The sequence below is a fragment of the Pollachius pollachius genome (genome assembly GCF_949987615.1).
Source record: "Pollachius pollachius genome assembly, chromosome: 5".
NCBI classification, from domain to species: domain Eukaryota; kingdom Metazoa; phylum Chordata; class Actinopteri; order Gadiformes; family Gadidae; genus Pollachius; species Pollachius pollachius.
In genome coordinates, this window is record NC_136938.1 from 6,320,919 (window position 1) to 6,339,475 (window position 18,557).

Sequence of the window (18,557 nt, forward strand, 5' to 3'; positions counted from 1 at the left end):
TCTCTCTCTCTCTCTCTCTCTCTCTCTCTCTCTCTCTCTCTCTCTCTCTCTCTCTCTCCAGCCATGCAGGTGCTCGTGCCCGAGCTGCCGGTGGTCGCCCTGCAGGGCCACGACACCCTCCTCAACTGCACCTTCAGCGGCACGGCACCCTTCTCCCCCTCCGACATCAGCGTGTTCTGGCAGCTGACGGACACCAAGCGCAGCGTGCACGGCTACTGGGACGGCGAGGACCAGCTGGTGGACCAGGCCGAGGCCTTCTCCGGCCGCACCGCCCTGTCCCCCGACCGGCTGCTCGGCGGCGACGCCTCGCTGCTCCTGCGGCGGGTGGGGGTGGCCGACGAGGGCAGCTACACCTGCTTCGTCAGGGTGCAGAACTACAGCAGCGCCGCCCTGCTGCTGCAGGTGGCCGGTGAGTCGACCCCCCCCACCCACAACACACACACACAGCGTAGGACCACCCGTCCCCACCCGTCAGCCCCACCCCGCACACCGTCCAACCCCCCACCACACCCGTCCCAGTCCACCCCAGCCGGGCCCCAGCACTGGTCAGCCAAGTGGTTTGATTGGATGGATGGATGGATGGATGGATGGATGGATGGATGGATGGATGGATGTATAGGAACTTTATTTATCCCTCCGGAAGGATCCCCTTAGGAAACTGCGCTTCCAGCAGTAGCAAACACCATGTTACAAATAGAATAAGAGTTAAAAACAAGTAGAAATGTACAAAAGTACAAAAATGCTATATGCATGTATGCAGGGAAATAATATGCAAGAAGAATACTATGCAAGCCAATGTTAACTGAGGGAGTGCTTAAACAGTGCATGCAAACAGTGCAAGAAAATAGTGTATCAAACAGCCAAGTTGTGTTTGATATGCAGTGTTATGTTATGTAGTGGGTCAGGCCTGGCATGTGCACCGCCGTGCTCCACCGGGAGGCTGTGTGTGATGGAGTTCTGCCCATGCCCGTCCATTCACTGGTTTATGAGTGCGGCATGTGGCTCAGGAGGCAGAGCGGGTTGGCTGGTAACCGGAAGGTTGCTAATTCGAGCCCCGGCTCCTCCTAGCCGAGTGTCGAGGTGTCCCTGAGCGAGACGCCTCACCCTACCTGCTGCCGACGGGCTGGCTGCTGCCTTGCATGGTTGACGTGACTGCTTGCATGTGAATGTGTGCATGAATGGGTGAATGTTAGGCGATTTTTTAAAGTGCTTTGAGTGGCCACTGGTTAGAAAAGCACTGTATAAATGCAGTCCATATACCATTTACAAGGCTATGTAGAAACGTCTGTGCTAAGATCTTGGGTTGATCCTTCAGAGACTCATTTATCAGACTCGTTATTCAATTGCATCTCATACATTATGTTATTATCCTTGTGATTTCTTTATTATCCTTGTGATTTCTTTCAATTCAAATTCAATATTCAAGATTTAGGTATTCATATGATACTTGGTATATATTTCTTGGCGTGATCAGATCATGGATTGTTCTCTACAGAACGCCACAACTCCTCCAACATATCAACGCTAGTCCGTTAGGCTCAGGATGTCCAATGGGAAGAGATCTTCTGTTCATGTTCAGGTGCAGCATGAGGTGATGTTTGTTTATTCCTTCCCTTTTCAATCCTTTACATCTCATTGAGAGGATGTTGTGACCGTGTATCAGAGATCCAGACACAGCGTTGGCAACACTGTGAAGGTTACTAAAACAAGCAGCGTTTGCTATAAAAAAGCGAGGTTGTTAAAGGATTCATCTCTAAACATATATGTGTGTGTGTATACTCTTGTCCTAACCTCGAACACTAACAGCTTGTTGTGTAAACTTTGGAATCCAAGCGGCTAAATATGTCACCCATTGTTTGCTCCCCGGATCCCTTGACTGTACATTGAACTTTATTCAACAGCTCATGTTTCTCTTTTTTCTCGTGGATTCCAGGACCTGACGTGCGTTCATGTTGACAACATGACGTTTGTTCGTCAGCTGTCACACTGTTGCTAGGCGACTGACATGTTGCTGACAGCTTATTTTGCACTTTTCACACGAAGCGTAAGCGGAGATGGGCTCGTACCTACGCCAGTGTTGACTCTATCATACATGCCTATCGGATCAATTCTCCACACCAGACAGGAAACGGCGATGATAGTTTCCTCAGGGCTTTGGCTGAGCTGTGTTCAGTCAATAGTCCTTGATTGTGGTCTTTGTCATGGTCAATATCCACCCCTTTGATTACTAGCTGTTGTAATGAGCAATCAGCCCTGACTAATGTCTTTGCCGTAGTGTGACTCCAACACTAACTTTCACGACCGAGAGAGTTGTATTTATTTAAAATAAACATGGTCTACCCATGAACAAACTAATACCTCTGAACACGTATTATTATTTAGCTCTGTACAATTCAGTTTTTTTCTTTGCAGTTCTGAAAGTGGATGCTTATTAAGATGACGAAAAAGAAGTCTCCAATATAATCAGTTCTGTCTTAATGCATTCAATTTATCGACCTTCTATTTTTGGCACCATTAATAGTTAAAATCATCTACTCTCCCTTACTGCTCGGGAGAAAATGAAAAGCACTCTGGCTGGAAATCTGCCTGTCACTCAAACTCAAACGGCGAGCTAAGTTAGCATGTGCCAAACTAAATCCGTCTCTATATTGAGAGTCCACTTTTCAAAGGCAGCTCAGAAAAACTTATTTCATCCACCCCACCCTCCCCACCCCCCATTATCCCACTCCATTGTTTGCCGTGCTATGATTGGCTCAGGGAATACAGTTGGCTCGTCGCCCGCGTTTCAGCTCGGTTGGGACTGCAGGGCCGTGACTCGACGAAGAGGCAGACACCCCGTACCTTTAACCCTCGCCAGGTCCCTCTCCCACCGTATACACCTAACTGACAGCCTCCCCTTCAAATAGCGTGTAAGAGACTGATGATGTCCCAGCTAACAGGCTCCATTTCCTCGTCTGGGGAAGGCAGGGTAGAGCCTAGCTCTACCCTGTGGGGGGGGGGGGGCATTCAGAAGGCTTCCGATACAATCTTAGGTTCTGGGCTGTTTTGAATGTATTGCATTAACTACGTTTCAACAGAAAATGTGCAGGAAAAGCGGGAGCATTGACATCGCCGGTCAGGGATTTGTGTTCTGGAATTGAAGAAAATTGTTTGGTGATCGAACATGAATGGTTGTTGTTATTTTTGCAGAAAACCGTCATTACAAGCAGAGCTTAAATCACTCTTATAAAACAGTAGTCTCTTGTATTAAGATAGCAGAGTTTTTGCTCTTTAGCGCCTATCTCCCCTGATGTCCACCGTTGACTTGTCATCCCAATAAAAGGGTGACTTTCCTCCACGTCTCCACCTCAGTTGTCCTCCCGGTGACATCCTGCCCGCACCCTTCCTCATCAATAATTCATCTCCTCATCTCCCTTCCCTCAGCCGCATATTCCAACCCAGCGGTGACCCTGCCCCCGGACTCGAACCTGCGGCCAGGCGACGAGATGGACCTGACCTGCGTGTCGTACGGCGGCTACCCGGAGGCCGAGGTGCTGTGGCAGGACGGGGGTGGACACAACCTGACGGACAACGTCACCAGCTCGCTGGTGGCCAATGAGGACGGCCTGTTCAGCGTCCACAGCGTGCTGAGCATCATCCTGGTGCCCAACAGCACCTACACCTGCCGCCTCACCAACCCGGTGCTGGGGGACCAGGGGCACATGTCGGTCACCATCACTGGTTAGTGGTTACTCTCTCTCTCTAACCCTGAGGCTGTTTACCCACTGTGTCGTCTCCGCAGTTCATGCTCCATCCTCAAACCAAATCGCTCACTAATATCGAGTCAAGTTTTTTCTCTCTCTCTCTCTCTCTCTCTCTCTCTCTCTCTCTCTCTCTCTCTCTCTCTCTCTCTCTCTCTCTCTCTCCAAGCTCTATTCTCTTTCGCTCTCTCCCATCTCTCTCTCTTTCTCTCTCCCTCGCTCTCTCGCTCCATTCTCTCTCTCTCCCTATATATCTATATAAATCTATATATAGATTTATGTTCACCAAATCTTCCAACATCATCTTCATGTTGTCTTGTTTTCTGGGGCAAGGCGGCAGGTTTGATATTAAAGGCGTTGTATGTTGACGTGAATCAAACCCTCAGTCTGAGAAGAGAGAAAGAAACTCTGGTTTGTCTTCTGTTCATCTGAGCAACCAGGAACATCACCACAGAGTGTAATGGAAAAGAACTGGAAGTAATAGTAGGTCCAATTATAGGTCCAGTGAGCATAGCCATTAGTTCTTGCGCATCGCAAAATTAGATCAGTGGATGATTATTTCCCCTCAATTAGGAGTGTATCAAATATTTAAAGATACAATCCACTGATGAAGAGTTTAGCGCCGTGGAATGAGCGGCCCCTCGGTTCCTCACACTCCTCATCTTTATGGCTGATACGGCCGTTTGTGGCGGGACAAACCTATTGGATTAGCCTCTACTTCACACCTCCCCCACCACTCCTCCTCTCTCCTCCCTGCTGCAGCTGCCAGTGGGTGTGGGGGGGGGGAGAGGAGCTGTAGGACCAGCCACATAGGGCTGGACGATTAATCGAATTCAAACCGCCATCTTTTCTTTGGGGGGGGGGGGTGGGGGATGTCTAACTGTTACTGACTGGAAATCAGCAACATTTGTATTTATTTTTCTTTTGCAATTCATGAGTTAAATAAAGATGCTATAATTTCAATTCATCTAAACATATAGGCCTAAAGGAAAAAACTGTTTATATGTTTGCTGCTTCCAATGTTGTGTTGTTCATACTATATAATGGTTTATTGCTTGTTTAGTGAATAATACAGAACATAAGGAGCTTTGAAAAAAAAATCGTATACTAAATCTCATCCGCAATACTGGTCGAAATAATCAAAATTTGATTATTTCCCCGAATCGTTCAGCTCTACAGCCAGACGAGGACCTCTACCGGAAGCAGCGCTGTGTGAAATGGCTCATAAATGAGTAGAGTTGTCCTGGTCCGGCTCTGTGGGCGGAGGTCGGAGTGGGCTGTAGCTGGCCTGGTGGGGTCCAGTCATAGGTCAGGGAGGAACGCTTCAACGGGCTGGGAAATGACTGGCCTAGCAGAAGAGAGCAGATTGGGAAACCAGGGCTGGATGGCTGGTCGGATTGATGATTTGATTGGGTTTGAGGGGCTTTTTCGTTTCAATGCCACGCGGCACTATACCCTGTTGCCTTGTTGGAAGGAACCATGGTAACTGGCTGCATCCACGTGTCATTTTCCTTTGCAGCCATGCTAACATCGGGCTATACATCCCTTTATCCACGCAGAAACCTTTAGTGTGGCTAAGGGTGCCTTAGCCAGTGAGTTCTATAGACTGCATAGGTCAGTTCCCATGAGGGTACAGAACGCAAACTCTTCTTACTGTGCCTGCCATTGCTCCGGTTGAGTTTGGACACGCTAACTGAACAATGCTTGTGACTCTATCCTTTGCGCCATCGCACCGCGGTGTGCTAGGAATGAATAGTATGCACCAATGCAGCCCATAGGACCACGGACCACTTACTGCAGACTTTTGAAGTGAGAAGGATCATTCTTTGATTTACACAACAAATATGTTTTTAACTGTTTGATTTGCATCAATAATTCAAGTTTCCCTGATCAATTTGTTTAAAAGACTAAAGTCTAAATTGGCATCAAAACCGTAGCCGGTAGCTCAAGGTCATTCTCGGGTGTAGGATTGTTGAGCTGTCAAAAACAATCCTTTGCTGAAAGAGGAAACTGAATCTTCATCACAGAGTCCATTTTGTCTCCTCCATTCATGTCATACATACTGGTTTCCAAATCTGTGGAAAAGCAATCCATCTTTTATGGTTCTTCCCTTACTGGGAGAAGCAGTGGTTTTTCCTTGTTTTTATTTTACCGGTTATAAAATGCCATCTTCTGACAAGATGCCATTTTATAACCAACAGAAGGCATAATCTGTGAAGCCCTTCTGAGACTGTGTAGACCAGTGGTATTCACTATTTTTTTCAGGAGAGCTGCACTGACAGGACGACGTCAACAGGAGAGCCATTTTTACCGCAAAGTATCAAAAGCTATAAATCCAGTCATAAATAAGTATGCCTGCTTAATAATATGTCCTCCCTGAAGCAGTGTTTCCCACAGAATTTTGTGAAACTGTGGAGGGAACCCGGTCCTTAGCGGGGTCCGGGGGCATGCTCCCCCGGAAGAAAATTTGGTACCTTTTAACCTGGAATGCATCAATCTGGTGCACTTTGAGAGGAAAATTAAGACTTGTGTGACTGTGTGCTATTTTCTGGAATAATGTGGAGACACTGGGTCACAAACATGGAAGCTATTGAAGAATAAGTTAATAAGAATAAGTCCATCCAAAGAGCACATTCTCTCTTGTTAGGCAGGAAAACCGCCAATCTGGCAACCCCGCTGTCAGCGTAGAGCCGAGCAAGTTTAAAAATATTTTCTAGACAAGGCTATATTTCCACCTTTTAATGCCGCTGTTGATTTATTTTTTAAATAATTGTTTGTATTGTTTTTTTAAATATCTGTATTCACTGCATGATCATATCACTGTATATTTTTACCGCCATGCGAGCCGCAAATAGAGGCTTGGCGAGCCGCATGTGGCCTGCGAGCCGCGCAATGAGTAATGCTGGTGTAGACTAAGGACCTAATCTCCTAATGGTGACATGATGCAACTTACTGGATTTGGTCATCTTGCGGCAGTAGGCTAATATATCTCTTCCAAAAGTAATTTAAGTAGGAAGTGTTGGAATGGACAAACTTTAAAATAAAGACACTGAGGATTTCAGACCGAGGAGTCACACATCAGCAGCAATCTAACACAGCCCTAAATGTTAAAGATACGTATAAAATACCGTTAGCCTCATTGCATGATTGCCTAAGTCATATTTAAAGGTTCATCTTGTATTTAGCGTCAGAAATGCCAAAGTCAAATTGATGACTTAGGCAGATGGTGATTATGGAATGTAAGAAGTTCTCTGATTTGCTTAGGATACATGCAATGAGGCACAATTTGGCCAAAATATGACTTTATGCTATGAGGCTAACGACATATACGTTTTACAGCCGCTTATTCAACGCGAGATCCCAGAACATAAACCCCTGCTGCTCATGCACCCAGAGCTTTCTCCTTCATCGTGGTGTGAAATAATAATAATAACCATGTTAATAATACATTGTACGCTACTGTCTTCCTACACCGGCTTTGCCAGCTGCTTGTTTGAAACCCTGCCTTTGAGCAACACGGGGATACATGGTGGAGTCTGATTCCCCTAAGCTGGCCCAACTGCGCACGCACAACAGATCACATCAGGGTTGTGTGAACGCACAGACATTGTGGACAAAACAATAAATGATTTCTCCCTGCGAAGGATGATTCAGACGTCAGGGCCTGTTGTGTCATGTAAATAAAGGCCACACCTTTAGAAAAAAACAACACTGTTTTCCGAAGCGGGCATTTTGGGGTCAGAGCAGGAAAGGAGAGGAAGACACCTAACGAAAGGTGATACGTTCAGTACAGTGGAAGTAAAGGAATTTCGCCTCGCCTGCAGACTACAAAGAGTCTGAGGCGTACAAAGTCTAACCCACGTGGAAGACAAAAAAGGAACAGACTCAGGCGGGGGGCGTCCGACGGTGCGGCTCTTTAGAAGGGGGGGGCGGTGAACAGCAGGACAAGCCCTTTAATCAAAGCCTGAAAACTCGGCGGCGGTCTGTGTGAACATGGCTACGATTAATCCTCCTCTCTGGAAACGTCAACACGGCGAGACGGCGACGGCGTGACTTGTTGAATAAACATGCGGCGGCAGATGTACAGATATTTAATGGTGCCCGATACAAGGAGGCTTCTCTTGAAATCGAGGATGCATTTGCATTTGTTTACAACAGCTGTGGTTTACTTAACAACTTCAGCAATTAACTTTCACCCAGCAAAACTCCTACCCCGGTAGGGAGCGTATAGGGGGCCCAAAGCCCTGGCCGATGCGTTGTGAATACACTGCTTTGTGCCTCTTTCTTTATTTAAAGGCGGCCCAGCGAACACCGCCGCGCTCAGACAGTAGTGAATCCTATTATGGAGGGGTGAAATCTGCTTAAGATTCTGAATGGATGAGGAGGAGGGCAGAATGAAAAAAATAAAAGGAATAAAGAGTGAGAGACGGAGGAAGGGGAGTGAGAACGAGAGGGAGAAGAGACGTAGGGTGATAGCCAGGGAACAAGCGCATTAAAATTTCACACTCTCTGCAATCACTGATTGAAAAATTACAATAGCAATACAAATCTGGCCCTGGGCAGCGTAGGAGTTTGACAAGGTTAATTTTGAGAAAATGAACCATTTACCCACGCTGAGCCGAGTGCCACACCGACTGCCGTGAGTTAGGTACTGTGCCTAAGTCTGCGGAGAGTGCTCCTGGATCCGAAGCACCTGCCGACGAGTCTAGACGCATCGTTTTCTGCGTGCAGCTCATCAAATATGAACCATATACGCAGCCACCAACCGTCCAATGTTTGATTCAAGTCAGCCCCGTCTTCCGGCCCGTACGGACTCAGCAAGGACGTCACAAATGAACAGCGTTTTGTGTTTTTCGGTTTGTTGCTATGTTCTGCGGGACACGGCGAGGTTTGGTTGATGGGGGACCCGGGGGGACTTCGAGTGTTACGGAGCAATCCAATCATGAGAAGCAGCAGCTGCAGTCCTTAAATGAACCCATCCTGTCTGCCTGTCTGCCTGCCGGCCTGTCTTCCCACCTGGCTCTCTGGCCGCTCTCTGGCTCCAACTCTCTCTTCCTGTCTGCCTGGCAGCAGCACCCTGCCGTCCATCCCCCCCTGCTCTGCCCCTCCACTGACGGCCTGGGTTGCGAGGCAAGCACCTTAATCTCCCGCACAGACTAAATTACACCTCTTACGCCGTCCCTCTCTTCTCGGTTCACTCTCCTCCACTTAGCTCTCCAGTTCCAGCAGTGAAAAGAACAAATCCAACCAGAAAAACCATGGCATGTTGTGAGAAGCTGTTCTTTTTGGTTCGCTTTCTCACCTAAGTGTAAGTGAACCCCTTGTTTCGATTTGGAACATTTGAAATAAACTTTGGGCTCAGAGATCGAGGAAGGAGAAGGGGGGGGGGTGGTGTTATCCCCATGGTTACGACCCAAGCTACATTTGTGATTTTTTTTTTTCTTCAAGCTAGTACACATGATGCAACGGATATGAAATGCTACAAACGCCGTGGCCTAACCCCTCTCTCGGACGCAGCCATCCAGATCAGCTGCCGACCGGCCATGGCTTCACACACCCAAGGACGCCTCACTCCCGTGTCCCTTCGCCGTTTTGGCCTCAGCGGCACTCTTAAGCACGTGCGCCAGGTGCTGGTGCATGGAGGCCAAAGGCCTGTCCTTAAATGGCGTTCAACGTCGCAATGGCAACTGCCGCCAGGTCATCAAGGCTGTGAGGCGGTCTCCCCTGGTGGGCAACACTTTGCTTGCACAGGGCTTACGACCAACGGGGTGGGGTCAGGAGTGACGGGGAAAGGAAAGAGGGGCCGTAGAAGGAGGTGGAGGGATGCAAGATGGAGAGAGTGGAGAAGAAGGAGGATGAGGAGGAGGGGAAGGGATGCAAGATGGGGAGGAGGAGGAAGGGGAGGGGGAGGGATGAAATGATGATAACCGAAAAGGAGATCGGACGAGAGTTTTTGCTGGGCTCAGAGTGTGTTCCGGAACCTTGCCCAGACTCCAATTTAGAAAGAAAAGGCAGTACAATCTTATGTTTTTGCCATTCTCCCCAAAACACTATGTGAATGTTTCACACTGCTGCAAACGCATGCATGTTCTTTTCGAGACATCTGAGTGCCTTTTTCCGAGGCATTTCTTCCTTTTTCTGTGGACGTGGGTGGCTGTCTTGGCAATGTTTGACCGCGGTGTCATAGAAAGTTGAGCTTTTTGGACACTTATAGTACAAGGCCAGGGTGTGTGTGGATGGTGAAGCTCCGTCTGAGCAGCGATTTGTTTAATATCCGAGTCCGAGTGAGGGTTAGGCTACCCGGATAAATATAATATAACGCTACAGTGTATTGCGCATTTCATATACAACATCGCTCAGCATAACGCTCACTCACAACAACTGACGGTACTTAAAGGTCCTATGACATGCAACCAGGTGTGAGTGTGATTAACCTTACAATCCGTTTTGAAAATCTGCCCCTTATGACATCACAAGTGGGCGTGTTCACCTAGATGTGTGCTGGATAGATCAGTCTGCTCACACCTGGTGGCATGTCATGGGACCTTTAAAAAATGATCACAAAGTGTGCGTGGGTCCTTACCCTGGGGAAACGCTCCCCTCTGTCCTAAAAGTGTCAGCCCAAATTACATTTATTTATATCTCATAGTGTTCGAATTCTAGCTGAAACTGTTTCTTTAAGACATTCCTTGTTACCCTGTATGATCAACCGAGGTCCACTTCCATTTCAAATGAAGAGGTCTGATATCCTTCACGGTATTACATAGCCGTTAATTGAGGTCAAGAGATTTCAAGGTGGCAGCCTTGAAAATGTATAAACAACAGAAGGAGAGGGTAACTTTCACATTACGTTAATTTTCTAATTAATATGTCCTCAGTAATTGGAAAAAAGTCATTCTTCTTTGTGCTGCTTTTAAAGTTTTGATCTTTCCATCACTCGTACTCTTAGTCCAACATTGCCTCTCCTGTCAAGGAGTGTTAAATGTTCTCCAATAGAGATCCAAAGTCCTGCCCCACCTTGCTTCTATCTCATCATACAGTATTACCGCAGCGAAGGTATTACATTAAATACATAGCAATAGGATTAATGTATGGGCAAAATGGAACAGACTTCATGACCTTGATAGAGCAATTTGATTTTTAATTGTATTTTAGATAAGAAACGTTCAATTTGTTTGTCGGCTACCTCTTCAAACATCTGTTAACGTTGGAGACGCTCTTCATAGACCAGCCTGTGCAACCTTGGGGTTTGACCCTTCTGTGTTTACCTGTGGTTCGCAAACAACTGGCAGCAACTAATGTGTCATTTGTAGCATAGTATATTATAAAAAATGACCTGTGCTTCACAATTAAAAGTCCTTGTTCACGCACCACTGAACCTGGTGCAAGAAATCTGGAATGCCGATGCAATCTTGCTTTCTCTTGCGGTAATCTGTTTCACATCGATGACTATGACCCTGATTTCATGGACTACACATTTCATAATATCTATAAAAACCTACCTTATTGATATATGAAACAATACCTATAAAGTACCTCAAAGGCAACTCAGGTAAATCAAGTTGTTTTGTTGAAAGATGACATTAAAATGACCCAATTCAACAAGGACACCGTCGGCGTCCTTGAGAAAGTCATCCCAACGACTTCAATGAGGGCCGTTATTGTACGAGCGATTTAAGAGCCAGGGCCACCTTTCTATAAACATCAAGCGTAATTACTGGGCCGGTGACTCTTAGGTGCTCTTAGGTTGATGGCACTCTCCAGTCGATAAATAATGCATGTGTCACCGTTTCATTTGATGTTGGCCTGCTGGCTTCACCCGGTGGCTCCACGTCAACGTTATTATCAGTACCAGAGCGAGTGCCTGATGCCATACTGCTGTCTAAATTGCTACCTGCCACTGCTTAGTAAGCTCACTCAAGCCTTCAATTCCCAATTTGATTGTTCTTGTGGATAGAAGACCCCGTGGAAAATTGCGAATCTCAATTTAATTCGGTGTCCGCGTTAACTTCTGGTTGGGCGGCCGACGTCGGAGGTCAAATGGAATAGTGGGGGGTACGAAACGCCGCAACGGCCAACTCGAACTCGAGCTCGCTCACGGGTCGGCTGAGTTTGTTACTGGTTACTCCCATCGGAACTCAGAATGTAATTCACTCCTTCAAGCATCACTCCGTATTTTTTATCCTCTCTTTCACAGAAGATCAAGTCATTCAACTTTTAAGAAGAGCTGTTCCCCCACCCACCCCCAAAAAAAGAGATTCCACGCCTGCGTTTCCCGAGGCGACTTAGCAACCCACCGCAGTAGTCCTTCATTTCTGCTCAACCCCATTCACCACCCCTCATTTAAATTCAATTAACGCAGCCCCCGGAGAAAGCAGGGAAACGGCGGCATAAACGAATCCGTTGTCAGCGGAGCAGCAAGACGGGCCTGCTTCCTCGGTGGAACGCCGTATTAATTAGCGTCCAGCGTGGAAACAGGACTGCCTCGTCCTCCTGGCTGAATGCGGGGCCTGTGTTATCAGGAGCCCAGCTGGGGAAGAAACAACCAAATAAGGACATGAAGTAATGGCCATAATCTAAAATAAATTCAGGTAGGCAGCAGCGACGGCTGTGTAAGCACATTATACCCTATCACGATTATTAAGCCGGGCCACTTCCCGCTGTCATTGCCGGTGTGGTTTTTGCTCCCCCCTCCCCCCTCTGGGTCGTCGGGAGGGGAGGGGTAACCCTGTATGATGGCCTCGGCTTTATTATGAGTCAGCTTCTCAGTCTGGCGCTCAGCTACTTCTGAGGGATTGTTGGGAGGAGAGGGGGATTAAGTAGTGGCCGGTTCCCGCTCAGTGCATGGCTTTCTTAGAACCGTACAATCTGCTCCTTTAGAACCGTACAAACTGCTCCCTTACAACTGTATAATCTGCTCTCTTAGAACCGTTCAATCTCCTCTCTCAGAACGGTTCAATCTGCTCTCTTAGAACCGTTCAATCTGCTCTCTGAGAACCTTAAAAACGGCTCTTTTAGAACCTTACAATCTGCTCTCTTTGAACGTAAAATCTGCTCTGTTAGAACGTTTCAATGTGCTCTCTTAGAACAGTTAAATCCCAGAGATTAAATAAAGGGCTCCAATATTTTTGTGCTTGAAGGTATTTCCTCTTTTATTCTGTGCTCTCTGTTATGCTCTGGCTCTTTCGCTCTCTGTGTGTGTGCCATACCTACCTTATTTGTTGTTGTTTTATTTTGGGAAACATGAAATATGGAATATCATTTTTGTGAACTAGGTCCGTGTCAAAATATCCGGTCCTCTGCTGCATGGAAATTTCGGACCCCCTGAGTTCTGTATCTCAGTGTTCGTGTCCTGAGTTGGGGAGAAGGAGAGCGTGCAAAGCCCTGCAGTCTCTAGAGGTGTTCTGTTGTTTCCATGGATGGATGGAGAGATGGAAGGAGGAATGCATCAGTGAATGATTGTTGTTTACCTGCCCACCATATATTCTTAGGTTGACAGAAATGAAATGGATGAACAAATGTTAATGATGTAGTGTCATCAAAGGACTAGGAGCCCTGTGTGTAGCTGTGATCTCCCCCTTTCCCCCTGGCCTCTCACGCAATACTCTGAGAGCTGTGTCTTTCTCTGGCGAGGAGAGACCATACCTCGGTTTTTGTTTTCACTTTTTAACAATGTGTACAATATGTGATGTATGTGGACCTAACATACCCCCTGCCCACAATACAAAGCATTCCTCAACCAAGAAATAAAACCATATGTCAGACAATGTTATTTGAGAGTTATATAGCTACATACAAACTGTGCCTCTATTCCTCTATTCTCTCATTTAATATGCAAAGATCTATGAATATGCAAATTGAAAAGGGACTATTGCCCTCAACCACTCGCATATTATATCCCCCACCCTTTCCCCCTTGAAATAAGAAATCAGATAGTTTGCATAACTTTGCATATTATCAGACCATGATATGCTTGATGGATTTGTGACATCAATAATTATGCCCATCCTTGCACATTACCTACTGGTACCTGTGAAAGAAGCTCTGCATTCATGAACATTAAATTCCTTCTGTTCTGCAGATACAGAACTCCTTCGAGGCAGACTCTATACTCCTAAGAGGAGCTTACCGTAGATAGAGTCCATGTGTTCAGGCAAGGGGATCTACCATTGGAGCCCATAGGGGCCCCTCCAGCCTGGTTTAATGTTGCTAATACTGAAGCTTCTAACAGGGATTGGTTTATGCTGGTTTGGCCCTTGCATTGGATTATTAAATCATATTAATTTCATTCTTTTAAAACCATTGGCAAAATGAATTGTAACCAATAAATAGCCGGGCACACCTTCAAAGGTTAGTAGTTTAATTATTCATATCCATTTATTTGATGTTAAACTCTGCGCTAGATAAGACCATGAATTATTGCCTGGCAAAAGATGGTTGCGACCTCTGTAAATTGCTTTATTCTGGGTGTCCAAATAATACAAAGCAAGGGCTGACTAAACACAAAAAAAAAAACATTGTCTCGCAAATGTAATGTCTTTTCAATTAGAAGTTGTGGAGAGATTAACCTGGTTCCCAAGATATGTAGTTTGTTCTCCAACAGCCTCTGAGACCAGTAATTGATTATCAAGTGTGAAACAGAGAGTTAGGTGTGGCCGCTGCGGTTGTTTTCCCGGAGGAGAGTGGCTCCGAGCATGTCCCTTACCCCGCAGGCCCTCAGTACACGAAGAAGGAAAGAGTCCATATTGTCAGTGTTGTCTGGTCATGTGTGTGACTGCTATTGACTATGTATGTACTTTTTTTGAATATATGTACTTTATCTGTACAGTGTCCTTGGGTACGTTGAAAGGCGCTTTTAAAATACAATTTATTATTATTATAAAAGAACGGTGCACATTTTGATCGATAATTAACACAGAATCGACTGACATTATAGTGCGACACTTTGTTTTCCTACTGCTGGATACCAAGGGTCAGTCAAGGGCCGACGTGAACGTAGAACTCAGGCCGTGATTGAGCCGCTGTAGTCGGACAGACAGGATACTCACCGCCCCATCAGGTCATTAACATGCTTTCTACACATCCTGACGCGTTCCCCGGGGCCCAGCAAGCACTAGCTCATTACAAACTGTCCATGGGAAAAATAAACTCCTCCAACCTTCATTAGGGTTTTGTCAGGCTGCGTTTAATTTCAGCAGACAACCTTCTCGTGTGTGTGTGTGTGTGTGTCTGTCTGTCTGTCTGTCTGTCTGTCTGTCTGTCTGTCTGTCTGTCTGTCTGTCTGTCTGTCTGTCTGTCTGTCTGTCTGTCTGTCTGTCTGTCTGTCTGTCTGTCTGTCTGTCTGTCTGTGTGTGTGTGTGTGTGTGTGTGTGTGTGTGTGTGTGTGTGTGTGTGTGTGATAGGCCACAGAAAATCCAGTCATGCTTTGGCTATGGATTGTTGTTGATTGTGGCCCTGCACCTAAAGAGGTCTCTCATTCCTGCAGAACGTTTCTGTTGAGAGGCGCCCTCCTGCGTCCATTAAGAGCGAAACCTTGTGATGAGTCACTCTCCTCACGTCATCTGAGGAGGTTCTGAATGAGGCTGAGCTGCTAAATGATTACTATTAATACATAAGATAGCTTTGAGAAGTCGTGGAAACCGAGATGATGAACACTTCCAGGGGAGTATGAAGGAGACATTTAATAAGTTGTTGAGACACTGAAAGATAATCTCTTCGAAGCCATTATGCTTGTATAATCAAAGCACACATGCAAAGGTATTTGCATGTGTAATATGTATTACTTTTTTTATGGTCAACTCTGAATATAAATATAATATATGAATTACTAATTGAAGAGTGATTCGCAAATGTTGCTTCAAAATCGTCTGGCTGTATATTAAGGGCCGATGTGTGCCTGAGACTATCCTCATGGGTTGCTAGATGCAGCATTAAAAATCACTGCACGGAAGTCAATAATAAAAACATACCTCTATGTATACATTCATAAAGTTTGTGCCATGGGCTGACAACTCATACTTAATTCTATTTCCTTGCATGCCATCTGCAGGCTTACTTTGAGGTTTCCTAGAAGGCTCAGGGGACGAGTTTTTTGATCAGAATTGTGCAGCAGGAAATTAGAAGTTAGTTTTAAATCAAAATCCACTCCAAAGACTAAGATGTCAGGGAGACGACAGACTTTGTTAAATGTGTCATTAAAATGTAAACAACATCCGCAACGGCCTTGAACCCAGCGCCTCTCTATTATTCCTGGAACATGGCTATAATTGTGTTTTAAAAGTGTGGACTGCATTCGTCCTCCAGAAAGATGCTTCGAAGCTGAGCGCCTCCCAAACTCCTGCGTGCTTGTCTCCGCTCGGAGAACGAATCTGTCTCCCCGGTAGCCACCAAAGACCACACCGCAAGAAAATGAGAAACGCTGCTTTATAATAAGACCCTGAGGCAAAGACATACAGAAGCATGTCTTTTTAAGATTTGCTGTCATTATGTATTCTAGTAATACTGCAGTAGACGAGGTAACTATAGCAATGTGTACTCACAGAAGTGCTTTTATGTTCTTGGTGAGAGAGTTATGCTTTGTGTTCTTGGGTTGGGTTTGGAGTCATTGTTTGTGTAAGGATTAGACCATGATGTGTTTTGTGGCATTGCCCTTGTAAAACAAATCCAGATATTTGTTTAGATATGCAGCCTAATTTATTTATGTGTGCGGGTTTTAAAACAAACCCTAAAATTGCAATAGTTTGACTCAATATGAGGCAAGCCATATTGAAGTATGTTTGCCAGGTTTTTCTCTCCAATGGCAGCGAGAACAAAATAATAATTTGACCAAACAGTTTATTAGCAAAAACCGATGTCAGCCAAATAAATAACCGTTAATGGAAAAAAAAAAACGTGAACAAATGCAGATACAAACAAAGGCACTATCAGCGGCTGTGAAATTGGTGTAACGGTGTGTTTCCATCAAAGTCCAACGCACACTCCGGGAGCGAGGATGTGTTTTTATAACGTTGCTCCCAGCCACACGGGAGAGGTTATGAAGATTGGGAAGAAATTAAAACAAAGCATACGATGAAAACAAAAACATGGAACCGGTCGGCAAACACTACGAGGAAGGAATGGGAAAAGTTCACGAAGATTTAGTAGAATATTAAGCAGCCTGTTCACAAACTAGTTTTGTTTGTTCACTTTAATGTTTGAAACTAGCATAAATGCCCTTGTGTAATTTTTTGGAGGCGGGGGGGAGGGGGGAACGAAGGACTCGCATCCTTCCAATTGCTCGTTTAGTATACCGGAGCCTTTATATTCATGACTGTCTTCTTCAGCCTCTAAAATATATGCTGATGCAATACAGGAGTTCTTAAGGCAATAACTGAACACTTCAATGATTCTCTATAGGGAGTTTCAAGCTGTACTTTGAATGCTGCAACGCTCTGTCAAACGCATGGTATGGCTTGCCTCAAGTATGGAGAATCACTTTAAATATACCGTTAGTGTATTGGTTTCTCAATTTTTGTATACTAATGCTAGTCTGCTAATGTGCAACTGCTGAATATGCTTTTTTTCGTTTTTCTAACAGTACAATAAGAGCATCAGTGCATAAGAGAGAATTGTGATGATTATGATTATGATGGTTTAATGATTATTAAGTTAATAGTATCACAGTAGCATTTACTGTATCACATTCTAACTGCTGCACAACAGCTAGCTATGGTATCACATTATAACTACTGTTACCCAGTATAACTACTATATCACAGTATAACTACTGTACCAAAGCTAGCTATGTTATCACAGTATAACTAATGTTACCAAGTATAAGTACTATATCACAGTAACTACTGTACCACCGCTAGCTATGGTTTCACAGTATAACAACTGTATCACAACTAGCTATGGTATTACAGTATAACTACTGTATCACAGCTAGCTATGGTATTACAGTATTACTACTGTACCAAAGCTAGCTATGGTTTCACAGTATAACTACTGTATCACATCTAGCTATGGTATTACAGTATAACTACTGTATCACATCTAGCTATGGTATTACAGTATAACTACTGTACCAAAGCTAGCTATGGTATCACAGTATAACTACTGTTACGAGGTGTAACTACTATATCACAGTATTACTACTGTATCACAGCTAGATATGGTATCAGAGTTTATTACACGGCCCTTCTCAATGCTGTGGAATGCTCTGTTCACTTGCATGGGCCTTCCCGACTTCCGGGGGTGGATCATTTTTGGATAATTGACCATTGCTTAGCATATAATGACTGCTGTCAAGGTAAGTGGATTTTTTGAGTCTGATTCCCGTCTTTGGTATCACTCCGCAAGTAGTCCGGTACCTTATCAACCCCATTGTATTTGGTTGCTAAGCAACTTCAACGTCTTTGGCAGAATATTTCTCTGCTGATCAACAGCAGAGAAAGTGTAATAAGCGGGATAATGTATGGAATGTCGCCTGTCATTATCGAAAATAAGCCCCTTGAGAAAATAAGTGTCGGGACTTATTTTCCCAATAATGACTGGCGTTTTGCCTTACATAACTACTGTTACCAAGTATAACTACTATATCACAGTATTACTGCTGTACCAAAGCTAGCTATGTATTCACAGTATAACTACTGTACACAGGTATCTATGGTATCACAGCAAGCTATGATGTCAAAGTATAACTACTTTATCACAGGTATCTATGCTATCACAGTATAACTACTGTACCACAGCTAGCTTTGCTATCACAGTATCACCACCATGAGTACCACGTTATCACCGGAACGAGGCTGTGATATAGCAGCGGGTCCGGAGAGG

The 18,557-nt window shown here is 45.2% G+C and overlaps 1 protein-coding gene across 1 annotated transcript in view; it reads left to right on the forward strand.

Annotated features, from left to right (window-relative positions):
- cd276 (CD276 molecule) overlaps window positions 1–18,557 on the forward strand; it is a 57,009-nt gene that overhangs the window by 13,046 nt on the left and 25,406 nt on the right. The window contains exons 3-4 of the mRNA XM_079737373.1: window positions 62–409; window positions 3,424–3,720. Coding sequence (XP_079593499.1) covers window positions 62–409; window positions 3,424–3,720 — 645 coding nt within the window. The remainder of the gene's footprint in view (window positions 1–61; window positions 410–3,423; window positions 3,721–18,557) is intronic.